The sequence below is a fragment of the Ursus americanus genome, chromosome 18 (assembly GCF_024610735.1).
Source record: "Ursus americanus isolate L20-20 chromosome 18, mUrsAme1.1.p, whole genome shotgun sequence".
In the NCBI taxonomy this organism is placed as follows: domain Eukaryota; kingdom Metazoa; phylum Chordata; class Mammalia; order Carnivora; family Ursidae; genus Ursus; species Ursus americanus.
In genome coordinates, this window is record NC_142144.1 from 20,651,815 (window position 1) to 20,678,808 (window position 26,994).

The 26,994-nt window shown below is 39.8% G+C and overlaps 2 protein-coding genes across 6 annotated transcripts in view; both read right to left on the reverse strand.

The window, feature by feature from the left end:
* KIAA1958 (KIAA1958 ortholog) overlaps positions 1-5,149 on the reverse strand; it is a 159,693-nt gene extending 154,544 nt beyond the window's left edge. For all 5 annotated transcript variants that reach the window (XR_006782876.2, XM_087869470.1, XM_087869469.1 and 2 more), the window contains exon 1: positions 4,984-5,149. The gene's annotated coding sequence lies outside the window, so the exon portion shown is untranslated. The remainder of the gene's footprint in view (positions 1-4,983) is intronic.
* An 8,182-nt stretch (positions 5,150-13,331) lies between these two features.
* The window catches only part of HSDL2 (hydroxysteroid dehydrogenase like 2), a 52,471-nt gene continuing 38,808 nt past the window's right edge, over positions 13,332-26,994 (reverse strand). Inside the window, exons 10-11 of the mRNA XM_045814818.2 lie at positions 24,639-24,767; positions 13,332-14,089 (exon numbers count right to left, since the gene is read on the reverse strand). Of these exons, the coding sequence (XP_045670774.1) occupies positions 13,977-14,089; positions 24,639-24,767 (242 nt within the window). The 3' untranslated portion in view covers positions 13,332-13,976. The remainder of the gene's footprint in view (positions 14,090-24,638; positions 24,768-26,994) is intronic.

The window sequence follows — 26,994 nt, forward strand, 5'->3', positions numbered from 1 at the left end:
AATTGAGAGCCAAGAAGAGAGGCCTGAGAAGAACCCAATTCTGCCAACATCTTGATCTGGGACTTCTAGCCTCCAGACGATGAGAAAATTTTGTTGTTTAAGCTACCCAGTCTGTCATATTTTGTTATGAGCCCTTGTTAACTAATACTGGTTGGGGAGAGGAAATTGTTCTGGCTGGGTAAAAGTTCACAAATACTGTTAACTCTGTTCCAGAAGGATGAAGTCTCAGAAAAGTAGAGCTTTTGATATGTGGTGATTATGCATTAAAGAATACAATGATTAAAAAATTTTTAAATAGGGGTGCCTGGCTGGCTCAGTCGGTAGAGTATGCGACTCTTGATTTCAGGCTCATGGAGTCACAATGGGCGTGGAGCCTACTTTAAAAAAAAAAAAGGCAAAAAAATTTTTTAAAGATTAAGTATTTACAAAGGAAAATACTTACAAGGGAAAACTGAAGGGGCACAATATTTGCAACCTGAAAAGGCCAGAAAAGTTTAAAGTAGTTGTCAGTTTTGAGGAAAACCAAGAAGAAAGAAAATCCAAACTATTCCTGAAATTAAAATTAACTAAAAACGTAAATAAACAATCCAAAACCAATCCTGCTAAGCAAGGGAAAGTCACTGAAGCAACTTTGGATAATTTTTTAGAGTTCAAATTAACTTTTTTTTTTTAAGATTTTATTTATTTGACAGAGAGAGAGACACAGCAAGAGAGGGAACACAAGCAGGGGGAGTGGGAGAGGGAGAAGCAGGCCTCCCGCTGAGCAGAGAGCCCAATGCAGGGCTCGATCCCAGGGCCCTGGGATCATGACCTGAGCCGAAGCTTAACCGACTGAGCCACCCAGGTATCCCAAGATTTTTAATGTTTTTAAAAGTTTCTTAAATGTTTTAATGTCTTCTTCAAATTTTTAAAAGTTCTATGTCTTTTTTTTTTTTTTTACTTCTTTTTTTTTTTTTTACTTCTTTTTTTTTTTTTTAAGTAGGCTCCATACCCAGCACGAGCCCAATGCAGGGCCCAAACCCAGGACCCTGAGACCAAGCCCTGAGATGAGATCAAGAGTCCAACGCTCAACCAACTGAGCCACCCAGGGGCCCCTAAAAGTTGTATTTCACATGAAGTTGCACAATTTATCTTTTGCAACATATATGATGTTACTTTTCTTTTAATACAAAAAAATAAAACAATTATTGACATCCTAGACAACATCACTTTGCTTTCTATACTATAGTGTGATAAAGTGTTTTGAAATACGTTTTGTCACTAGAGCCATTGGTATTACCAATATGGAATAGTCAAAAAGCTCTCCAACTGTTTAAGACTTTACAAAATACACTTGAATATTGCTGCATAATTTGTCTTTCTCCAGAAAAGCATATTAAACTTTGCTGACATTGGATACAAAATAAAATTCAAAAATTCGCATCTTGAGTACTTTTGGTTTCTTGACCTTTATTTGAATTTGAGACTAAGCTTTACCAAACAACAGAATTTACACTGTAACTAGCCAACCAGAGTCCTCATTATGGAATCTATGCAGTACATTTGTTACCTAGGAAACAGACCAGAGCACAGGCAGAGTGCAATTTCTGTATAGCAAAAGAATTCTCCAATCATGCTGATAAATAAAGTCCATAAATCAACTAATCAGAAGCAAAGTCAAGAAGTATCACATAAGAGTTAAGCTCTATGGAAACTTTTTTAAATGAAAAAAAGTAACCTGTGGGGCTTCTTCGGGCAACTATGTAGATTTCTTAAGTAAATATTATGAGCAGGTTTCTTTACAAACACAAACTGTCAGAAAATAAACTGTTCAAAATAAATGGCTTCTCTCCAATCTTCAGCTTCTCTATTTTTGACAGTATTTAAGAGAAAAAATCTTCTTCAGAGCCAGCCTCGTACATCTGGTAGCAGAATATTAATCCAAGAATGAATTCTGCATTTTCTAAGAGCAGCGTGATTTTGTGCCGTTCTTAAACAATGCAGGACGATAAAGGCTGGAATGAGAGGTCACTGTCCATACCTCTCACAGTCAAACCTGCTTCCACACCAGGCTATAAAAAACTTCATGAAAAAGAAGGATTTGAAAGTCACAGATCTATTACAAAGAATAAAACTGTTACTTTTCAGCTTTCCATTGGTTATTACTAATGATAATACTAGTCCTTTGAGGGTTCCAGGTAACCTAAAGTGGCCATTTTGAGGTTTTCTTTAATAGTACCACACTGATAACTAAAAGCAGGAAAAGTCTACGGATTTTCAAGCCTATCAAATTTAACTGGACAGCTTAGTGTTGTTTAAAAAAAAGAAACTGGCAAATGTCAGTTTATATTTTTCAGTTATATTTAAAATCCAACTTTACAAATTCAAAATTTCTGGAAGTAACATTTGTCATATCAAAAGTATCAGAAAAAAAATTTCAATCATGAAGAGTGAAAAATAATTTATACACCTTCCTAAACACCAATAAACCAGAAGAGAAATCAGTTGAAAATATGTAAGTTTCTCTGGACTGCTTCTGATTACACGAAAATATTAGCGTTAATTATACAAAAACCAAAAAATTAATATCTACATATCAGAGCCAAAAATAAAAACAAAACAAAACAAAAAAAACGAGGTGTTATCTTTTAGCCAGCCCACGTGAAGACACTACACTGCCAATCCCAGAAAACTGTTAGGCATAACCACAAGTTGCCAAGCAATTCTCAACACAGGCCACACTCTTAATATTTAATTTACACAGTGACTCTTTGTTAAACCTTATCCCTCTGATTGACAGTCCTATAAATAAATACATAAACAATTCAAGTTGTTAGCTTATCTTTTTTTAAACTTCTAAGAACTGATAAAGAGTGTGTAATCTAATAGCTGAAACTCTGGGAGTGTTTTAGAACTCCATCCCACCATTCCTAATTAAGCCTGAACAAATTTCAATACCTATGCTCTCTGGGCCATCCTTATGGAAAAATAAAGAGGAACCTTACTCAAGGGCCTACTAGCGCCATGCACTGAGCCCTATGCAGTCTAAATTCATTAAACTAATCTAGACAGGAAGTCAAACCAAGAATAAAATTCCATCAATTCAAAGGGACTGGTGAGATTAATGCTAGATGTAGCCTCTTCTAGGTTTTAAGTGTACAAAAATGTACACTCCAGATATTTACAAAATTAGTCATGCAATAGTAATAGTCTGTTAATGTAACTAGGGCAAGAATGTAGGCTAATTTTTTCTCCTAGAAAAAGATCACTCTTTTTGGCACACTAAAACTGTCTCCTCTTTATAATGACAAAAATCAGTTTGCCTAATTAAAACCGCATTAAAATTGTACATTGCTTTCTTACGAATTTCCACATCTTACTTGAAGATTTAAATAAACTGTTTTCCACCACAATGTTTTTCCTTTAAGTTCAGGTGTTTAAGAAAGGCTCTGTTTTCTACATATATAGTTGTACATATAACTGAGTGCACCCAAAACTATTTTTTTAATCTCCTTGATAACCGTCAGGTTTAAATTTGTCAATACGGATTCTCGCACAATAGGAAAAAAAAAAAAGTCTCCAGAAGTGAACACCAGATTGAGATTAATTCAAAGATATAAATGCATACCTCCATTAAAAAACTGAATCTGCAAAATTAAGTTTCTGGGTGCTTATTCAACTTCATTTATAATCTGAATATCCACAAATACATATCAACTCTTCATAAGAAACTCAGCCAGATAAATAAAATAATTCAGAAATATGACCTATGGTACTTTTCAAAAAACTATATCCACCATGTACAACCCAATTGTTGGCCTTTAGACAGAAAGAGAATACATGAAAACAGAATAGAAGAGGGAAAGCACAATCACAGGGAGAAAAATCAGTTCTAACATTCACGTCCTCCCCATATGCGGTGGAAGACCTCATATTTTAAACCAGCAAAAATAAAGGTTTTAGCCTAAACGAAAAGCTAGATGTTTATTGCACTTCAGTTTAACCTCCACCGTGGAAGCTGTCACTATCTGACTCGCTTGTTAACTGTTATAGTTAATAGGTAGAAGATTCTGTCATGCTAATCCTAAAGAGTCTGGGAAATAACAAAACTTTATCATCAAACTTTAAAATATGTATATACGTAAAAAAAAATCGTAAAAATCACAGTCGTGCTCATCTTTGATTTCCCTGTTAAGTCCCTACCTAACCTTAAAAAAAAGGAAGAAGAAAATCCACCTGAAACAGTCTGTGATTTTGGTTTGATTTGGTCAGCCCAGCCTCCTCGCACCCAGGGGAATACATTTGTCGATGTATTTGATAACAAACACAAATCACTGTGCGCAGCCTCCGATGGGGGAGGGGGGCGGAAGAGCCCTTCGGAGAAAGCCCTCCTCCGTTAGAAACAATAAATAAGGGACCGAAGCGATGCACGTTCCTCCACACACGCCCCACACGCACCTCAGCGTGCCTCTCGCGAGGGAAACAAGTCGGGCAAAGACCCGAACCACCTCTCTCCCTCTCTCCACAACCATCCCAAGACTTGGAAACTAAGAGAGCAGATCTTTTCTTTCTCCTTCCCGCCCTCCTTCCCACCTCCAAACAGACCCAAGAGCAGGAGCAGGCGAGTCAGAACCCACGCAGCGCGCCCGCGGCGGCGACAGGAGATGCTGGGCGGCGGGCCGGCCCCGCCGAGGCTGACCAGAGCCGCGGCCGCCCGCGCTCGCTCCGGGAGCCCGTTCGGCCGCCCGGGGTCTCAGCCCTCGCGCCCCCAAGCCCGTCGTCGGCGACGGCCAGCCGCCCGAGTCGCTGCCCTGACTCTCGGCCTTCCCACCCCGCCCCCCCCCCCAGAGGAGACAAAAGAGGGTTCAGCCGGGTCACTGCTCGGCTGCCGAAGGGGAGGCAGCGCGGACCCCAGCGCGGCCGCCCCCCACACAAAGGGGCTCCCCGGCCCAGGTCGCAGCGTCGGCGCGCTCGTCCCCGCCCCCCGCGCGGGCTCTCACCCACCTGCAGGTGTCTGTGCGTCTGTCCATAGGAACGCGGGCGGCGGGGGGGCCTGCGGGAGCCGGGCAGCCCGGGCTGGACGGGGCGGGACCGAGGGGAAGGAGGGAAAGCGGCCGGAGGGCCCGGGAGCAAAGGCAAGAAGAGCGGAGAAGGCGCCGGGCGGACGGCCGACGGAGGCGCGGGGCGGGGGGCGGGGGCGCCAGCCTGGCTCTGCCGACCGGCGCGCGCCGCTCCGTGCGCCCCGGGCTCCGCGCGCCCGGCTCGGAGCGCGGCGGGCGGGGGGCGGGGCGTGGGCGGGGCGGGGCCGGCGAACGGGGCGGGGGCTCGGACCCCGGGCTCCAGCCGGCACCGGAAACGCGCCGTGGTCCGCTAGACCCACAGGAAGTGTGTAACGACACCTCCTACGAAGCGCTCCGAGCTCTTGGTCGTCGCTGCCCGGAGAGGGTGTGGACCCACCTTGCTAGCACACACCGGCGCGCACGAGCTCGGTCTTTGCGCCCAGACAGGTGTGCACCCCACGATCCCCGCGACGTTCTGAAGTGGGCAGCACTCCGTCCTGCCGCGCACCCGGCGCCTTCCCCACTCTTCTTGCCTTCCTCCCAGTCCCCGCTGCCCCCTTGGAACTCCGCAGAGCTTCACCTAAAAGCAAGGACCGGACCTTACAAGAACCTGTTCCATTTGTCTGGTGTATAACACCTGTTTTAACGCACCGAGTGGAGTCACCTCTACACCCAAGCATATACTGGAACACCTCTTACTAACACAACCCACAGTCGCCGCTGCCCAGTGGAAGTTCCCCATCCAACTACGACACTCGAATCCATCCCATGGCGGGGGGGGGGGGGGGAGCAGTTAATGACACCTAAAACATACTAGGACTAGGGAGGCATACAATAACACCATCTACACAGCTCGGTATCATAGAGGTAAGGCTGGCGCCCTCCACATTTATTATACCTAGCAAACACTTTTATAGTACTAACTCTATGTGACTGGGGTTTACACTAAGTGCTTAGGGAGTATTTATTTAACCCTAAGAACTCTCTGCAGTGAGTGTTGTTAGCATCACCAGTTTATGGATGAGGAAACAGGCAAAGAGGAATTAAGACATCTGCCCAAGATCACAAAGCAGCGGGAAAAACCCGGATTATCCAAAGCGGTTTGGGGCCAGATTCCATACTCTTAACTCCCTTTCTACTTACAGCATTAAGTATCTCCAAAATAATAATAGTGGTAATAAATAACATTTAAAGCATATCTGACTGATTAGCCAAATGTGGTGCTTACATCCTGACCTCACCCCACTGTGACAAGGAAACCGCAGTCCCTCTTACCCTTGCGGTACATGAGGGGAGAGAGAAGAATATGAGGCAGAGAATGAGACCAACTTCTGAACAAAAAAGAAAGGATTCTTAACACCTTGCTCTGTCAACACTCTGCCTGGTCTAGGCTGAATTAAAAAAAAAAATCTATGTAAACATTTTTGACAAAATAATGTTTGTCAAAAAAAATTAATTGCCACATATTTCAAATATGTAATCCTGTGGAGAAATGGGAAACTTAAGCACAGCTGGTGGAAATGTAAATGGTGCAGTCACTATAGAAAACAGTACAGGGGTTCTTCAAAAAATAATATTATGATCCAGAAATCCCACCTCTGGGTATATATCTAGCAATTAAAGCAGGAACTTGAAGAGATATTTGCACATCCATGTTCACTGCAGCATATTCACAATGGCCAAGAGGTGAAACTGCCCAAATGTCCATAGATGGATGAGTGGATACACAAAATATGGCATATACATACAATAGAATTTTATTTAGACTTAAAGAAATCTTATATTTCTTTATTAAAGCAAGAAATCCTGTCAGATGCCACAACATAGATGAACCTTGAGGACATTCTGCTGAGTAAAGTAAACCAGTCACAAAAGGACTATTGGAATACTATTATATGATTCCACTTACATGAAATACCTAGAGTTGTCAAAATCATGGAAACAAAGTATTATGGTGGTTTCCAGGAACGGGAGGAGGGGGAACATGGGGAGCTGTTTCATGAGTATGGAATTCTAGTTTGGCACAATGAAAAAGTTGTAGAGATCTGTCACACAACAATGTGAATATAGTTAACACCTCTGACCTGTATACTTAAAGGTGGTTAAGAGGATAAATTTTATAGTGTTTTTTTTCCCACAAATAACTTTTTAAAAATGCAATCTCATTTAAAGGATATATCCATCATGATGAATTTCTTTAATGATGCAGGCTTCCAGCTATGATGGGGTACCTTGTTGAATAAACCACCTCTCCCACTAAGAACTGGAATTGTAAAAGTTGTATTTAAAACAAACAAAACAACAAAGTTTGTTTAAGGCTATTCTAGAGCAACCAAGGCTTGAGAGTCCAAGAGCTCAGCAAAAAGGGAAATACATTGAAGTGAATCTTACATTCTCAACCACTTTTCTTTCTTAGGGCATTGTTGATTTGTGTCAAGGAATATAGAAACCGAACAGTGAGAAAATCCTAGAATTGTTGACAGTCTGATTGGGCTACAGATACAAAATTTGGAGGCCAATCTATCAGGACAGCTAGGACTTGAAAACCCAAGATCCCAGAGGAAAGGTAATCACAGCAAGAGAAGCCAATCGCTCTACATACCATTTATCCTCAAAGCATTTGATATTTCCTAATCTGTACATGCAAGGGGCAAGAAGCCAGGAAACCAACTGCTAAGACAAAAAAACCCAAAAAAACAAAAACTAAGCAGTAACACTTAGCTGTCTCATAGTGCTAGAAAGAATTAAACAGGAAGGAGGGGCCCTGGTACACAAGGGCTCTCAGTTGAGACTCTTGAAGAACTATACCCTGAGAGTAAAAGCAAATCAGAAACAGCACTAACAATGCCTAAAACACCCTGAACTATTTCACTGACCAGGAGGATCAAGATGATCTTTCCATGTCCCATCTGCCTGCAAGAAAAACAGCAAATCTTCTTTAAAGAGCCTTCATTTTTTAAAAAAGATTTTATTTACTTGAGAGAGAGGGAGAGTGAGAGTGAGAGAGAGCAAGAGTGAGAGTGAGAGAGAGAGCATGAGAGCCGGGCAAGGGGGAGGCAGACGGAGAGGAAGAAGCAGAGTCCCCGCTGATCTGGGAGCCTGATGCAGGACTGGATCAGGACCTTGAGATCATGACCTGAGCTGAAGGCAGATGCTCAACTGACTGAGCCACCCAGGCGCGCCTCGCTGGTGAATTCTAACAAACATTTAAATGAAGAAACTATACCAGTTGTCTCTAGTCCCTTTCAGAAGACAGAAACAGAATATTCCCAATTCATTCTACGAAGCCAGCATTACCCTAATCCAAAACCAGACAAAGACATTACAAAAAAATTACAGACCAGTATCTCTCATAAACATCGATACAAAAATCCTCAACAAAATATTAGTAGATTGAATCCAACAACATATAAAAATAACTATATGCCACAACTGTCATAGCCTGTTCAGGCTGCCATAACCAAACAGAGATCTTCCTCAGCTTTCCATGGGGTTGTCCCAATAAACCCATTGTAAATTGAAAAGATCATAAGTTAAAAATACATTTAATACACATAACCTACCAAACACCCTAGCTTAGCCTGGCCTATGTTAAACACGCTCAGAACACTTACATTAGCCTACAGTTGGGCAAGATCATCTAACACAAAGCCTATTATATAATAGAGTGTTGAATATTTCATGTAGTTTATTGAATATTATACTGAAAGTGAAAAACAGAATGGTTATATGGGTACAAAATGGTTTTTAATTGTATCCGTTGTTTACCCTTATGGCCAAGTGGCTGACTGGGAGCTGTGGCTAACTGCCACTGACCAGCATCATGAGAGAGTATCATACCACACATCACTAACCCAGGAAGTCATTAAAATTCAAATTTCAAAGTCTTTCTAGTGAATGTCTAGCACTTTCACACCATCATAACGTTGAAAAATTTTAAGTTGGACCATCATTAAATCAGGGACCCTCTGTACCAGAGACTGGGTAGCTATTTCCCATAGTTCTGGAGACTAGGAAGTCCAAGACCAAGGCACACAGTCAGCATATGGTAAGAACTTGATTTCTGGTCCATAGATGGCACCTTCTCACTGTGTCCTCACATGGTAGAAGGGACCAGCTAGCTCTCTGGGGTCTATTAAGGGCACTAATCCCAATCACAAGGGCCCCACCCTCATGACCTAATCACCTCTTGAAGGGCCCACCTCCTACTACCATTGTCTTGGGGGTTAGGATTTCAACATATGAAATGGGGGGGGGCATGAACATTTATATAAAAACAACCATATGGGATTTATTTCAGGTATGCAAGGCTGGTTCAACATTTGAAAATAATAATCTACCACATCGACAGGCTGAAGAAGATCATATCAATAGATGCAGAAAAAGCATTTGACAGACTCTAACACCTACTCATGACAAAATCTCTCAGTAAACTAGGAATAGAGGGAACTTCCTCAACTTGATGAGGAATATCTGCAAAAACCCTACAGCTAGAAACTTTCTCACTAAGATCATGAACAAGGCAAGGATGTCCCCTCATTAATGCTTTTCAACATCATACTGGAAGTCCCGGCTAATGCAATAACACCACAAAAGGAAATAAAAGGAAGGAAAAACTAAAACCATGTTCACAGATGACAGAATTGTCTCTGTAGAAAACCTGAAAAAATTGACCAAACCCCCAAAAAACAAAACAAAACAAAACAAAAACCCTCCTGGGAACTAATAATTATAGAAAGGTTGTAGGAAATAAAGTTAATATACAAAAGTCAATCACTTTCCAAATACCAGTAATGAAGAAGTGAAATTTGAAATTTAAAACACATAACCACTTATATTAGCACCCCTCAAAATAGTGAGGTATAACTCTAACAAAATCTAACAAGGTCCATATGAGGAAACCTACAAAACTCTTATGAAAGATATCATAGAACAACTTAATAAATGAAGAGATAGTTCATATTCATTGATAAGAAGACTCAATATTGTCAAGACATCAGTTTATCCCAAACTGATATATGGATTCAATGCAATGCCAATCAAAAATCCCAGCAAATTATTTTGTGGCTATCAACAAATTGATTCTAAATTTTTTTAAATTGAGAAATACTTGTACTTTTGTTTTCTTTTTATTTTTTATTTTAAGTAAGCTCTACATCCAATGTGGGGCTTGAACTCACAACCCCAAGATCAAGAGACACATGCTTCACCAACTGAGGCAGCCAGGTGACCCTGATTCTAAAGCTTCTATGAAGAGGTAAAAGACCCAGAATAGCCAACTCAGTATTGACGGAGAACAAAGTTGGAGGACTGACATTTCCTGACTCCCAAGACTATATAGCGGTAGGAACCAAGCAGTGTGGTATTGGTGAAGGAATAAACGAATAGATCAGTAGAACAGGATAAAGAACCCAGAAATAGACTCATATAAATACGGTCAACTGATCTTTGACAAAGGAGAAGACAGTCTTGTCAACAAATGGTGCTGGGGGGCGCCTGGCTGGCACCTGGGTGGCCCAGTCGTTAAGCATCTGCCTTCAGCTCAGGGCGTGATCCCAGCGTTCTAGCATCGAGCCCCACATCAGGCTTCTCCACTAGGAGCCTGCTTCTTCCTCTCCCACTCCCCCTGCTTGTGTTCCCTCTCTCGCTGGCTGTCTCTCTCTGTCAAATAAACAAATGAAATATTAAAAAAAAAAAAAAAACACCAAACAAACAAAAAAATCCAAATGGTGCTGGGACTGGATATCCACATGTCAAAAAAAAAAAAAAAAAATCTAAAGACTTAACTCCTTTCACAAAAATTAACTCAAAATGGATCACAGATCTAAATGTAAAAATGCAAAACTATAAAATTCCTAGAAAATGACAGGAGAAAACCTAGATGGCCTCGGGTATGGCAAGGACTTTCTAGATACGACACCAAAGGCACAATCCGTGAAAGAAATGATTGCTAAGCTGGACTTCATTAAAATGAAAAACTTCAGGGCGCCTGGCTGGCTTAGTCAGAAGAGTATGCGACTCTTGATCTCAGTCGGGGTTGTGAGTTCGAGCCCCACACTGGGTAGAGATTACTTAAAATAAACAAACTTGAAAAGATTAAAAAAAAAAAAAAAGAAACTTCTGCTCTGGGAAAGGCAATGTCAAAAGAATAAGAAAACAAGTCCCAGATTGGGAGAAAATATTTGCTAAAGACATGATAAAGGATTGTTTTCCAAAATATACAAAGTACTCTTAAAATGCAACAGTAAGAAAACAACTTAACTTAAAACTGGAACAAAAACCTTAACAGACACCTTACTAAAGAAGATACAGAGGCAAGTAAACATATGAAAAGATGTTCAACATTGCAAACTAAAAGGAGATACCACTACACACCTGTTAGGATAGTCAAAATCCACAACACTGACAGTACCAGATACTGAAGAGGATGCGGAGTGAGAGGAACCCAAGTTCATTGCTGGGGGGAATGCAAAATGGTACAGCCACTTTGGAAGACAGTTTGGCAGTTTCTTCTAAAACTAAACTTAATACCATATATTTTCCTTTGCACAATTTGCCACTTTAGAAACTCAGAGTTCTTTTCTTTTGTATTATTTCTCTAAAAATTTGTTGTTCTTTTGTTAAGATGTTAGATAAGCTCAAGTTCTAACCACCCCGTGGAGGTACTCACGTCTGAATACTCCCAGGTATATTGGTAATGCACGTTAGTAAACTTCAATTTCTTCTTCTCTTGTTAAGCTCTCTTTTGTTAATCTAATTTACAGGACCCCAGCTGAAAACTTGATATAGAGAGGGAAAAATACTTTTTTCCTTCTACTTAAGAAGTTTATTTAAGAGGCACTACATAAGTGGATTTGTTGAAATACAGGATTACTAGCAACAAACCCTCTTAAAAATAATGTCTAACTTCACTCAATCACTAACAAGATCCATGGCCTTGATTTCCCTCCATACCAATTAATTTCATTAATAGGGCTCAACTGGCTGCTGGCCAAGACACAAAATGACCAAAACTTCTGGGAAGTTCTACAACTTCAGTGCAGTTAATGGGCAAGATCCATGGAAAGGGAACATGTGAATTCATTAGGGTATCAGGGAGATGTTGCAAGAGAAGGCTTCAGGAATCTAGATGTGGCTACCTTTATTTCTGACAGGATACTGCAAATTGTTTGGTACTTCTTAGTAATAATGAGCTCAAAGGGGCTGATGACCTAATCCAATTCCCTCAATTCCAGACATGGAAACCAGGGCCCTATGCAAATATTTTTTCCCCAATATCCCAAAGCCTCTTAGTAAGAAAGCTCATGTTTTAGTGACCAGAATTCCTGTCTCACAATATTTTTTTTTTATTTTCCCAAAGCTTTGAGACCATTTGGAGAACGCAAAGACAGACCCCTTTAATAAGCTTCAGTAGAAAACAAGCCTGCTGGCAAGACTTGACCAGGATCTTCACATAGCTCCGAATGTCTGGCAGATGCAAAGGGAGTTGTGAGGCTGTCACCCCAAAGGCAATCCATCTGGGCTTCCCGGATGGAGAGGTAAGGTCTTCAGGTTCTATTCAAGGCTAATGTCCTGGGAGGTTTTTGTTGGATAGGGATTTTGTTAATTTTGGCCTTGGGCTAGTCTTTTCCCATTCTCTGATCCTGTTTCCTCATTTGTAAAATAGACATTAAATGCTTCTAATATTACGATTCTAGGAAATGCCAGAATTAAGCACAGTAATATTAGAGAATGGAAGATGAGAAGTAAAAGAATTACATTGAGCAAGTATTTTTAACTGATTAAAGTGAAGGGAAAGGACTTTTTTTTAAACCTTAGCTTTAAAAAAAAAAAAAAAAAAAGGAAAACAAAGGGAGTTTGCAGGGGCTGCCAAGACAAAATACCACAGACTGGGTGGCTAAACCAACAGACATCTTCCAGTTCTGGAGAAGAGGAGTCTTGGTAGATGGGGTTTCTTCTGAGGCCTCTCTCCTTGATGACTGCCTTCCCGCGCTGGTCCTCACATGGTCATTCCTTTGTGTGTACATGCCTGGTCGTTCATCTCCAAATTTCCTCTTCTTAGAAGGACCCCAGTCAGACTGGATTAGAGCCCCCCCTAAAAGCCTCACTGTAACTTAATCACTTCTTTCAAGGCCTTATCTCCAAATAAGGAAAGTCTGAGGTATGTGTGGAGACAGGGGTGTGCGTGTGCGTGTTAGGATTTCAACAAATGAGTTTGGGAGGTTTACAATTCAGCGTTTAACAACCATCTACTCTGACGTTCTCTTTAAAACTCTGTGACCGAGTGCATCCTTCTGGGGAGAAATTGTTTTATTTTAAGATATTTTTACACATTTAACAAAAGGATAATACTGAATTACATTAGCGGAATTACATTAGTAATAGGTAACTTACACCTGGAAAGCTAGTTAGAATGAAAAACCATCTTTGTTTCGTTAGTCTTCACGAACAGTATTTATTAAGGCAGCTTATGTGATTTCTGTGAAAATGCAGTGTAGAAGATCTTCCTTAAAACAGGTATATAAAAATCTAAAATATCATTAAAGTTTCATTAGCATACAATCCCAAACTGAAAAATTTAAAACAGATTAACCACCTTTTATATGGGAAGAAGTGTTGAAAAGAGCTAATTTTACTGCTTGAACCTGATTAGTTGCTCATCATACCTTTCCCACAGTGAATGAAATCTAGCTCTCAACGGCAAAACTCACAAAATTCGATAGGCAGACTGTCTTAGAATTCCACTTAATGAAGCTTATGTTTGATTAGCTAGCTGTTTTAATTACAATTTCAAGTCTTATAGATACAGAAATTCTATTTTTTCCGGAACAAACCTGCATATCCTTATAATACAAAAGGGAAGAAAACAAACAGATTTTAACTGTTGATCTCTTTTACTTTTTGAGCTTAGTGATTGACATTATTTTTCCTTTTCCTTCACAGCCTGGCATTCATCTGATTCATTAGCTTCTCCAATCTGATTGCTAGGGTCATGTTTCCTTTAATCTTCAATTTTCCTGACATGAATGCCATTGTTGGTTTTAGTTTCCCTAAAATGAGAAAATGAGGGAAGGAAAAGCATCCATTAGTGCCCTTAGGGAGATACCACTTCAAGAACATGCATTATAAAAAGAATCTTCTTGAGTTCTATAAACCTCTGAAGCACACAGATTTCTATTCCATATTTTTTATCAGTATCTTGGGAATCCCAATTCCTAGACTTAGAAGTTAACAATATCTTATAATATGAGAGGTAATGTAAAAACAATCAGCAAAAGATTATACCAAAAAGCTGAAGAGGCAGCATTTATATACTAGTTACAGTACATGAAAGGATACATAGCCCTCAGATGAATTGTAGTGAACAAATACTTAAATTTCCCATCTATTATAGTTCATTAAACTTTTAGCATTTCAGGTTCAGATCTGAAAAATCAAAAGGTATAAATGCGTATAATATTCTTAAGAAATTATTAAAAACATAGCGTACGGACAACAAAAGTATTTTAGCAGTATTTTAACCACAGAAATGCCAGGATGTAAGACATGAGCATTACAACAGAACTGTAGTTATAACAACATAAAAGGAACAGAAGCTCCATGGGGAAGGAGTTTATCTGCTACTCTTATTCCAGTGCTAGTACAGGGTCAGGCACACGGTGGAATTAATGAGGAAACCGAGGCTCACAGAGGACTCTGACTTACCCAATGTCACACGGCTTGTATATGACACATTACAATTCAAAGCCAGGTGTTTCTGATCTTTTTTTTTTAAGATTTTATTTATTTATTTATTTGAGAGAGAGGGAGAGAACATGCACACGTGAGCAGGGGACGGGGCAGAGGGTAAAGAAGAAGGAAAGAATCTCCAGCCGACTCTGTGCTGAGCATGGAGCCCAACCTGGGGCTCGATCCCATGATCCTGAGATCACGATCTGAGCTGAAATCAAGAGTGGGATGCTTAACCGACTGAGCCACCCAGGCGCCCCTCATTCTTATTTATAGTTTTCTGAGCCATATGATGCCAAATTTATATAGAGATCATATCTCCAGCAGGTATAACATGTGTCTGGCGCATTAGTAAACTTCTACTGGGCCACACACAGATGGGCTCTTTGTAGAAAAAAAAATGTGTGGGTTAGTGTATTTATGTATGTTGAGATATTAAACACCTTTAAATTAATCACCTTTAATTAATGTAGGGGTTGTAACAAAGCATTATAGATTGCTTAGGGATAGAAAAGAATCAAGTCCAATCCTTTAATGAATAAACAGCTGAGCATTATTCCATGGAAATGTGATGTTAAAATACCTAAATTTACAAATAATAAACTAAGGGATAGTTTTGATTTACATAAAAAATACTGGAAAATCTTTGTTCTTTACAGGAACAGAACAGCTCCTCCAGAAACTTACAAACACTGACATCTGGGTGCCCTTTGGCTGAAAAACTGGCTCCCTGTTCTGTCACCCTACAGTGAAACCCACCAGTCCACAAGCCATGGTCACACATACACAGCTTCCACCAGCTTTATGGAGACCTGCCTATAAAGATGGATAGACATCAAATGGAGACAAAAAAACAAAAACAGATAAAAGCCACTTGGCGGGAACTGAAGAAAGCTACAACAAAGTAAACAAAAAATAAAAAATTCCACAGTTCACATCCCTATCGAAAAGATATAACAGCAATGTATCAAGAACAGAACGCCAGAGAAAGGAGGAAGAAGAGAAGCACAGGAAAGAGGGAGCAACAGAGGAGATGACTTAAAGGGGTAGGGGAAGAGAATGAGAGGAAGAGAGAGAAGCAGTAGAAGAATGAAATGGGACCCAGTGACTGGAAAGAGGGCAGTAAGAGAGAAGAAACAGTGACCACAATGGTTAACTCCTACAAATTAAAAATCTGAGAGATAATATTAAAATACAATAGGCAAGAGGCACTTGCAGATCTTCTGGTCACAGAATTCAATCTTCTCCATTGCTACCGTCCCCCTCCCCCGACTACAAAAATCTCTCTCCATGTACCACTCCCCATAATACTCTTTACAAATAGTTTCTCCTTACTATTTAAAAAAGATAGTAGGTAAAATGAAGGTGAATCAATCTCCCCAAAGTAAAAAGGTTATATAAAGACATATGCAATAAGAGAAACAGATGGTTAAAGATCGAATCAAAGATCAAATGTCTTCTCCAGAAAGTGGGAACTGAGAGAACTACCAAAGAAATAACATATGATACATTCCCAAGGGGCCCATCAAGTACCCAGGAAAATGAAGAAAAAAAAAAAAGACCACACCACCTTGTATCATCATGAAATTTCAAGCCTCTACAGAGAAAGAGAGCATTCTGATTCCAAAGCTTTTGGAAAGAAAGGGGGGGGGGGTAGATACAAAAGATTAAGAAAAACAATAGTATAAAATTCTCAATGGTAATCTTAGAAGATGAAGCAATGGCTTCATGATTCTTTTCTTTCTTTCTTTTTTTTTTTAAGATTCTATTTATTTGTTTATACTAGAGAGAGAGGGAGAGCATGTGAGCAGGGGAAGGGGCAGAAGGGGAGGCAGAGGGGAAGAAATTCCAGCAGATTCCACACTTAGTGTGGAGACCAATGTGGGGCTCAATCCCACAACCCTGAGATCATGACCTGAGCTGAAATCACAAGTCAGATGCTTAGCTGACTGAGCCACCCAGGCTCCCCTTGGCTTCACAATTCTGAAGAAAAATTAGCCTCGACCCAGAAAACTCTACCCAGCCAAACAATGTTGTTTGTAGAATACAAGTAGTTTTAGATACTCACAAAATACTACCTCTAATGTATCCTCTCTCATAAAGCTACTGGAGAATGTGTGCCACCAAAAGAGGATGTAAACCAAGAAAGAACATGGAACACAGGAAATAAAGAGATTCAGTGCAGGAGACGGTTAAAAATTTCTAGGATCACAGCTGTGCAGCAGGCTTAAGAAGCATATCTATCTATTACAACAAGACAAAGGGCTCCAGGAAAAAATCAGACCTACAGGTAACCTGACATATTTGGCAGACTGGAAAATTGATCAGAAGGTTGTGGGAAGAGTATAGGAAGATTCTGCTTAGTTTCTTTATACCTATTTTAGTGGGGAAAAAAACAGGACAATTATTTATGTCTAGGAAAAAGAAAAGTTCTCTGAGAGGAAACATAATAGTATACTATTCGACTCAGCAGCAAACTACACCAGAATCACCATTATTTAAAACAGAGTATTGATTTTTTTTTTAAAGATTTTATTTATTTATTTGACAGAGAGAGACAGCGAGAGAGGGAACACAAGCAAGGGGAGTGTGAGAGGGAGAAGCAGGTTTCCCGCTGATCAGGGAGCTCGATGCAGGGCTCGATCCCAGGACTCTGTGATCATGACCTGAGCCTAAGGCAGACGCTTAACGGCTGAGCCACCCAGGCGCCCCTAAACACAGAGTATTGATTTAAGCAAAAATGGTGATATAATTATATTGGGGGGTGGGTGGGTAAGGGGGAGGTAAAGCAAAATCAAGGTGCTAGAAGAGAACTTAAATCTCACCTACCAGCCTTCAGGTTAGTGAATCTAAACAAAACAGTGTAAGTATACTTTGGGGCACTTAGCTGGCTCAGTTGGTGGAGTGTGTAACTCTTGATCTTGGGGTCATGAGTTCGAACCCCATGTTGGGTATAGAGATTAAATATTTTTTAATAAAATAAAAAATAGGCACTTTAAAAATTGAGGTGAAATTCACATGACATAAAATTAACCATTTTAAAGTGAACAATTCAGTAGCATTTACCACCACCATCGTACAACCACTACCTCTATCTAGTCCCAAAACATTTCCATCTCCCTCCCAAAGGAAACCCTGTACACACTACACATTAACAGTTCCCCTCCTTCTAGACCCTGGCAACCACCAATCAGCTTTCTGTCTCTATGAATTTACCTATTCTAATGTTTCATATGAAAGGATTCATACAATATGTCATCTTTTGTGTCAGGCTTCTTTCACTTATTAAGTTTTCAAGGTTCATCCACATTGTATGATGAATCAGTACTTCATTCTTTTTATGGCTGAATAACATTTCATTACACACATACACACATACACACACACACCCCAATAATTTATTGATTCATCTGTTGATGGCCATCTGGATTATTTCCAACTTTTGGCTACTGTGAATAGTGTTGCTATGAACATGCATATATACATACTTGAGTATTTTCTTTTGAAAATGGGAGTGGAAATGCTGGGTCATGTGGTAATTCTATATTAACTTTACCTATATATTTATGGGTTTAACAAACCCAAACATCTATGGTCAACTGAACTTTAACAAGGTTGCCAAGACCATTCAATGGGAAAAGAACAGTCTACTTAAATGGTGCTGGGATACCTGGATATCCACATGCAAACAAATGAAGTTGGGCTTCTACTTCACACTATCTACAAATATTAGCTCAAAATGGGTCAGAGACCTAAATGTGAGAGCTAAATCTAAAAACCGTCAAAAAAGGGGCACCAAGATTTTCCAAAATGCAGAAATTTATTGACATTTTGTTTTCAAGACTGTGGGGAAACAGGCCATTTCAGACGTTGCTGATAGCAATGTAAATTGATGTAGTATCTATGGAAGAAAGTTCGGCATTATGTTTCAAAGGAACAAATGTGTATGTCCTTTGACCTAGCAATCCCACTTCTAGGGATCTGTCCTACAGATAAACATGCACACACGTGAAGTCACATATGTTCAAGGTTATGGACTGCAGCATTGTTTTTCATAGCAAAAGGCTGTGTCAACCCAATGTCTACCAATAGGACACTGGTTAAGTGCCAACTGTGGTCTATCTAAGCAATCAAATACAAAAATTGAGCAATCTCTCTGTTTATCAATATAGAGTTCTAAGACACATGAAGAAAAAAAAGCAATGTGCTGAACAGTATGTACAATATGCTACCTTTTGTTTTAGGAGAGCAAAGATAAATGTATATTCATCTTGTGTAAAACATTGCTTATACAAATAATTACTCAAAGAAACTAATAAAAATTGTACTGTAAAAAAAAAAAAGGGGGGCACAAGGCTGGCTCAGTCAGAAGAGCATGCGACTTCTGATCGCAGGGTTGGTTCAAGCTCCCTGTTGGGTATAGAGATTATTTTTAAAAATAAAATCTTAAAAAAATAAAAATAGGGGCAACTGGGTAGTGCAGTCAGTTAAATGTCAGACTCTTGGTTTTGGTTCAGGTCGTGACCTTGGGGTTGTAAATGGAGCCCCATGTTGGGTTCATGCTCTGCACGGAGCCTGCTCGAGTTTCTCTCTCCCTCTACCCCTCCCCACTGTGTTCTCTAAAATAAATAAATAAGTCTTTAAAAATATAAATTAAAAATAAAAACCCTCTGGGGTGCCTCAGTAGTTCAGTTGGTTAAGTGTCTGACCTTTGATTTTGACTCAGGTCATGATCTCAGGGTTGTAAGATTGAGTCCCACGTCAGGCTCTGCACTGGGTGTGGATTCTGCTTAATATTCTCTCTCGGGGCCCCTGTGTGGCTCAGTCAGTTAAGCGGCTGCCTTCGGCTCCGGTCATGAATTTGGGTCCTGGAATCAAGCTCTGCCTTGGGCTCCCTGCTCAGCAGGGAGTCTGCTTTGTCCTCTGCCCCTCTTTTCCCACTCATGCTCTCTCTCTCTCAAATAAATAAAATCTTAAAAAAAAAGATTCTCTCTCTTCCTCTCTCTCTGCTCCCCCACTCCCTCTCTCTCAAAAAAAAAACCAAAAAAAAAAAAAAACCAAAACAAAACAAAACAAAAAAACAAAACCTCAAAAAAAAAGTGAATCGCAAATCTTTTTCACAAAGATTCTTAGATTTGACAATGGAAGCACAAGCAACAAAAGAAAAAAAAACTACAAACTGACTTCATCAAAATTTAAAACCTTTGGGTTTCAAACTATATCAAAAAAGTGAAAAGATAACCCAAAAAACTAAGAGAACATAATAAAGGTTGCTTGGAGCTGAAGACAGGTGGATGGGGGATATGGGGTTCACAGCTAATGGGTATGGGGTTTCTTTTTGAGGTGATGAAAACATTATAAAAACAACTGTGGTGCTGGATGCAAACATCTGTGAATATGCTAAGAACTATTTAACTGTACACTTAAAATGGATGAATTGTACGGTATGTGAATTATTCCTCAATAAGGTGTTAAAAAAATAAAAGCTACTGTTACATATAACAATAAATTGAATTAATAATTAAAAATTTTCCTACAAAAAATCCCAGGCCTAGATGGCTTCACTGGTTTTTCACAGAATATAAAATCAATACACAAAAATTAACTGTATTTATGTATACCAGGAACAGATCATTCAAAAAGAAAATTAAAGACAATAATTCCGTTCACAATAGCATAAAGAATGAAATACTCAGGGGACGAAGCACAAACCATAAAAGAAGAATTGCTGGATCAGACTTTATCAAATCTAAAAAACTTTTGTAACTCGAAAGACATCATTAAGAAAATGAAAAGATAAGTCACAGACTGAGAGAAAATATTTGCAAATCACATACATTTAGAATTTATAATCTTGCAACTTAATAATAAAAAGACAAGTCAATTTAAGGATGAGCAAAAGTTTTCAACAGTTCATCAATGTAAACAGCTATTAAGCACATGAAAAGATGCTCAACATTAAGGAAATACTAATTAAAGTCACAATGAGATAGCACCCCACACTCGCTGGAATGATTGTAGTAGCAAAGACACTGCCATTCGTGACAACATGGATGGACCTAGATCCAGAAGGACAAACACTGTGATCTCACTTAGAGTGGAATCCAAAAGCACAGAGTACAATGGTTGTTGCCAGGAGTTGGGAGTAAGAGAAGTGGAGAGATGTTGGTTAAAGGGTACAAACTTTCAGCTATAAGATGAATAATTCCTGGGGATCTAATGTACAGCATGATGACTATAGTTAATAATACTGCATGTATATTTGAAATTTGCTAAGAGTAGATCTTAAAATGTTCTCACTACAAACATAAAAAAGGTAATTATGTGGGATGGTGAATGTGTTAATTAGCTTGATTATAGTAATTTAACAATGTATGTATGTTTTATACCTTAAACATATATAGTTTTTGTCAAGTATACCTCAATAAAGCTGTAAAAAAAAAAAAACACTAAATAGGTTTTGGTGGAAATTTGGAGAAACTGGAAACTTCATACATTACTAATGAGAATGTAAAATCAGTGTAGCTACTTCAGCAAACACTTTGGTAGTTTCTCAAAAAGTTATCTACTTACCATATGACCCAGCAATTCCACTCTTAGGAATCTATCTAAGAGAAATGAAAATATACCTCCCAAACACATGTATGACCATACAAACTCAGAGCAGCATTATTCATAAAAGCCCCAAACTTGAAATAATCCAAATGTCCACCATCTGGTGAGTGGATAAATAATATGTAGTATACCCACACAGAAGAATACCATTCAGCAATACAAAGGAACGGAACTAGTGATACAAGCTACAACATGAACGGGTGAATCACAAAAGCTTTACGGTAAGTGACGCCAGATACAAAAGACTACATACTGTTTGATTTCATTTACATCAACTCTCCAGAAATCTATAGGGACAGAAAGCAAACGAGTGTTTGGCCAGCTGAGGATAAAATGGGGGACGATTACAAAGAGACATGAGAGAATTTTCTGGGGTGATGGAAATTTGTCAAACTGGATCATAAGTGATGGTTGTACAACTCTATGAATCTATACTGGGTGGATTTTATGATATGTAAATTATACCTCAGTAAACGGTTTAAAAAAATAACTTAAAAAATAGCTAGTAAGCACAATATCCTATGCATAGTATCTCCTCCCTATATATAAAACAGGTAATCTTGTACAATTCAGTGCCTTTCCATTCTAATGTTTTACCCTACAGAGGCCTCTACTGGCCAAAAGGAGATTTTGATTAGATGATCACTAGTTGCTTCAAGTTTTTCTATTTATGAAGTATCCACTGTATAAATTAGGTCAGAAATGGCTCTGGTGGGGCGCCTGGGTGGCTCAGTCATTAAGCATCTGCCTTCGGCTCAAGGCGTGATCCTGGGGTTCTGGGATCGAGCCCCACGTCGGGCTCCCTGCTCTGCTGGGAGCCTGTTTCTCCCTCTCCCACTCCCCCTGCTTGTGTTCCCTTTCTTGCTGGCTGTCTCTCTCGCCCAATAAATAAATAAAATCTTAAAAAAAAAAAAGAAAAGAAAAAAAGAAATGGCTCTGGTTTCTTAAAAGAGAAACCAAACTAGGGTATAAGGTCTCAATTGTGCCCCTTCCAAGGAAAGCAGATGGGATAAAGAGTAGGAACAAAAGGATAATAAGAAGCAGAAGTAAACTCACTGTTGCTATAAGAAACCTTGTAAGAATACTTGGTTGTTGTTTGTTTTACTCATTCATCTGACTTCCCCTAGTCAATCCAGGAGCACATTCACAGAAAGATATAAATGGAACGCCTATTATTATAGGTTGATGTTACATAAATTAAATGTAAATTAAAGAAGTCATTTGACTCTTTCACCTTTGGAGGGTGGAGTAGCATTAATGATTGAAAGAGCATGAGCCTAAGAGTTAGCTTGGATTCAAATTTTGGCTTCAACATTTCTTCACTGTGTGACCTTGAGTGTCTTATTTAATCCATCAGTGCCTCGGTCTTCATTTTTATAAAATGGAGGAAATATGTTATCTCAAAGCATTGTTTGGAGTATTGCTTAACTCATAGTAATCGTACAATGCATATTAGCTATAATTATTGTTATTTCAGTTTAGAAATTGACAATTTTTATTTTAAATGATCTTTAAATTCAAAATATTATTTATAAAATATAAATGTGCCAACATTTACTGAGCATCTAGTATGTCCAAAGCACTTTAAGTTTTATGAGGACATAGTTGTTCGAACACTAAAACACTAAAGATACTACTGAAAATAACTAAAGAGGTAATTGTTAACACTGGAAGATGTTATATAATGTGTGAGTGAAAAAGATTACCAAACAGAAGTAATGTTATAATCCTGTTTTTATGAGCACATGTGTATATTAACATACATTCACAGAAATATATATGCCTCTAAACCAAAACCAACTAATGGCTGATTTCTCAGTAGTGTGATAAAGTAGTATCTTTATTTTGCTTAGGGGCGCTTGGGTGGCTCAGGCAGGTAGGTGGCTGACTCTTAATTTCAGCTCAGGTCATGATCTTGGGGTCCTGGGATCAAGCCCCATGTCAGGCTTCACACTCAGCAGGGAGTCTGCTTGAGATTCTCTCCCTCTGCCCCTACCCCAATTCTTGCAGTCCAAACTAAATCAATCTTAAAAAAAAAAAAAAAAAAGGAAAAGCTGACGAGACCTCAATGATTAGTAACATACACAGACTGGCTCAGATACTATGTAGGCCATTAGCATCCTGGATTAGAACTGGAAAGCAATGAGCGCCTAGCTCAGTGGGTTGGGCATCTTCCTTTTGCTCAGGTCATGATCCTGGGGTCCTGGGATCAAGTTCCGCAGTTGGCTCCCTGCTCAGCGGAGAGTCTGCTTCTCCCTCTGCCCCTCCTCCCTGCTTATGCGCTCTCTTTCGCAAAAACAAATAAAATCTTTTTAAAAGAGGGGGGCGCCTGGGTGGCTCAGTCAGTTAAGCATCTGCCTTCAGCTCAGGTCATGATCCCAGGGTCCTAGGACCAAGCCCCACATCGGGCTCTCTGCTCAGCCCGGAGCTTGCTTCTCCCTCTCCATCTCCCTGCTGCTCCACCTGCTGTGCTCTCTCTCTCTGTCAAATAAATAAATAAGATCTTTAAAAAAATGTTTTAAAAAAAGGAATTGGAAAGCAAGATCTACAGGGCACAGGGTACACACTGTGATCTTCAATTTTCAAAGATTAAGAGAGAACAAAGAATGAATTACATTTATAGATTAAGTGAATTTTTTTTATTAGAATGTTATAATGTGTCAGTTTAGGGTGTTGTTTAGTAAGGTGATAATTACCATTTGGAATAGTATCCTGAGAGTAGAAAATAGAAAAAATTACCCTTAAAATTCTCTGGCGCAGTTAGAGGTACATGGGCAGAACTGAAAACTATGCAAAAGATTCTCTTGGTCAGGGGTCCCACAGAGAGCAGGATCCTGGGGCCATGGAAGAGGGCCTCTGTTTCCTATTAGTCGTGGCAAGATCGAAGCAGGACCTTGCTCTCAATAAATGAGGTGCAGCTGAGGTCAGCACCTCCTGTGTTCCGGGCGTTACTGGAAAGGCTGTCTTAGTCCAACTAGTAGAAATAAAGTCCACCTAGGAATCCTTTGGAATTACCTCTCTATTCCCAAGATGATCATATGGGCTTCTCAGTCATGCAAAAAGGAAATTCTGACTTCTACTTCCCACTTGCCGGCTGAAGAGTAAGAAGCACCTTCTGAGGACTATGTGCTCTTAACATCATTAGCTGCTAAGCTGCCACTGCTACAAATGCAAGTCTTGATTATGTGGAAAGGAATAAAGTTAGAACTAAATTTTCCTTGAACGATCAGTAAATCAATAAAATTGAAAACTCACCTGAAAACATTTTTACAAAATCATCAGTAGACATACTCATCACCACATCTGCCTGATCAGAGGGCTCTCCATATCCGACGTTCCCGCCTTTGCTTTTAAGATCAAGAAACCACGTTCCACCATCTTCGCCTGCACAAAATAACAAAGATCTAGGGGAAAAAAAATGCCAAAGAAGCCCCGTTCTTCTTAAACTTATTAACTGCTACAGTTAGAATAATTTTACATAATGCTGTTTTCCAGGCTAAAACCTGCTGGCCTCTATCAAATTCAGTAAATATTTATTAAGTACTTCCGTGCCAGGCACTGGGCTAGGCTCTGAAGCCCCTGCAGTAACGTGGTCCTTACACAAGATGAAGTGGAGGGTCATGTGGAGTCAGGCAAGCCCCGTGGAAGGTGAGATTGAAAAGTCAGGTAAGAATTAGCCAGACGAGGAACTGAAAAAACTACAGGAGGACTGAAGGTAGAAAGAGAATGAAGAGTAGCATGAGATGAGCTCACGAAGCAGTCCAGAGGCAGGGGGTAGTGGGTCATGTGAAATTCACTGACTTCATCCTGAGGGATAAGCCATGGAAGGAGAATAACATAAGGTTGGTATTCTAAATAGATCGCCCTAATAGCAGTGTGGAGAATATTTTGGAGAGGGATAAAGAGGATGCAAAAGGCAAGTCAGGATAGTTTGGGGGTAGACTGGGAACTTGAGGATGTGTGCCTGGCTTAGGATTGTGGCAGTGGGATTAGGGAGAAGTAGGCACATTTTAAGAGAACTTCAAAGCAGAAACACAAGACTCGGTAAACGAATATGAGGAAAACGTATGGAGCGTGCATAAGAAATGATTTGCTAGTTTTTGGCTCAGGAGACCAGGTAAGTATGGATGTATTTTGTACTGAGAGAGGACTACTGAATAGAGGGGATTGAATAGGCAGTGTCAGAGGCAGGTGTTGGGAATGGTAAGCTGTTTTAGATATTTTCAGATTGAGGCATCTTTGTGACAACCAAGTGAAAATGTCAGATGAGGTCTGACTAGGCTCGAAATATAGATACATAAGTAATCATTTCCTATGGTCATTGAAGCCATATGAGTGACTGAGGTTTCCTAGGCGGGTCTGTAACTGACAAAGATGATTACAGACAGAGGAGGAAAGCAAGGACAGCTGCTGTCAGGGAAGCCAAGGATGGGAGTCTTTCCAGAAGGCAAGAACGGTCGGTCAGCAGCTTCAAATGCTGCAGAGTGGTGACAAGGTAAAAATGACAAAGGCCCACTGATGGTATAGAGGTCACCAAGAATCTTGGTGACAGCAAGTTCAACGGAATGGAGAAATATGATACCAGAGTAGAGTTACTCTAGATGAAATGAAGTTTGGCTCTAAAAGGGAGAGGAATGGTGGTGGTAAGAAGTGGGATTAGGGGGCATTGTTTGGTTTCGAAGACGGAACAGACTTTTTTCCAAAGTGGCTGTACCAACTTGCATTCCCACCAACAGTGTAAGAGGGCTCCCCTTTTTCCACATCCTCTCCAACATTTGTTGTTTCTTGCCTTGTCAATTTTTGCCATTCTAACTGGTTGAAGGTGGTATCTCAATGTAGTTTTGATTTGAATTTCCCTGACCGCTAATGATATTGAACATTTTTTCATGTGTCTGTTAGCCATTCGTATGTCTTCTTTGGAGAACTGTTACTCAGCCATCAGAAAGGATGAATACCCACCATTTGCATCGACATGGATGGAACTGGAAGAGATTATGCTAAGTGAAATAAGTCAAGCAGAGAAAGACAATTATCACATGGTTTCACTTATACGTAGAACATAAGGAACAGCATGGAGGACATTAGGAGTAGGAAGGGAAAAATGAAGGGGGGGAAATCAGAGAGGGAGACAAACTATGAGAGACTATGGACTCTGGGAAACAAGCTGAGGGTTTCAGAGGGGGGGGGGTGGGGGGATAGGCTAGCTTAATATCCGGTGATGAGTATTAAGGAGGGCACGTATTGCATGGAGCACTGGGTGTTATATGCAAACAATGAATCATGGAACACTACATCAAAAACTAATGATGTACTGTATGGTGACTAACATAACAAAATTTTAAATAAATAAATAAATAAAATCAGAAAAAAAAAAAAGAAAGACGGAATAGACTTTGAGAATGTTAAATTATCACCAGACAGCAGGCTGCAGGATACGCAGGTGAGAGAGAGGGCATAATTAACAGCACTAAATCCCTGATGAGGCCACAGGAAATGGGACCTACAACTTCGCTACTCAAAGTGTGATCTGTGGACTGCAGTCCTGTCAGAAATGCAGAATTCAGACCCTACCTGAGACATGAGGAATCAGACTGCATTTTAGCAGGCTCTG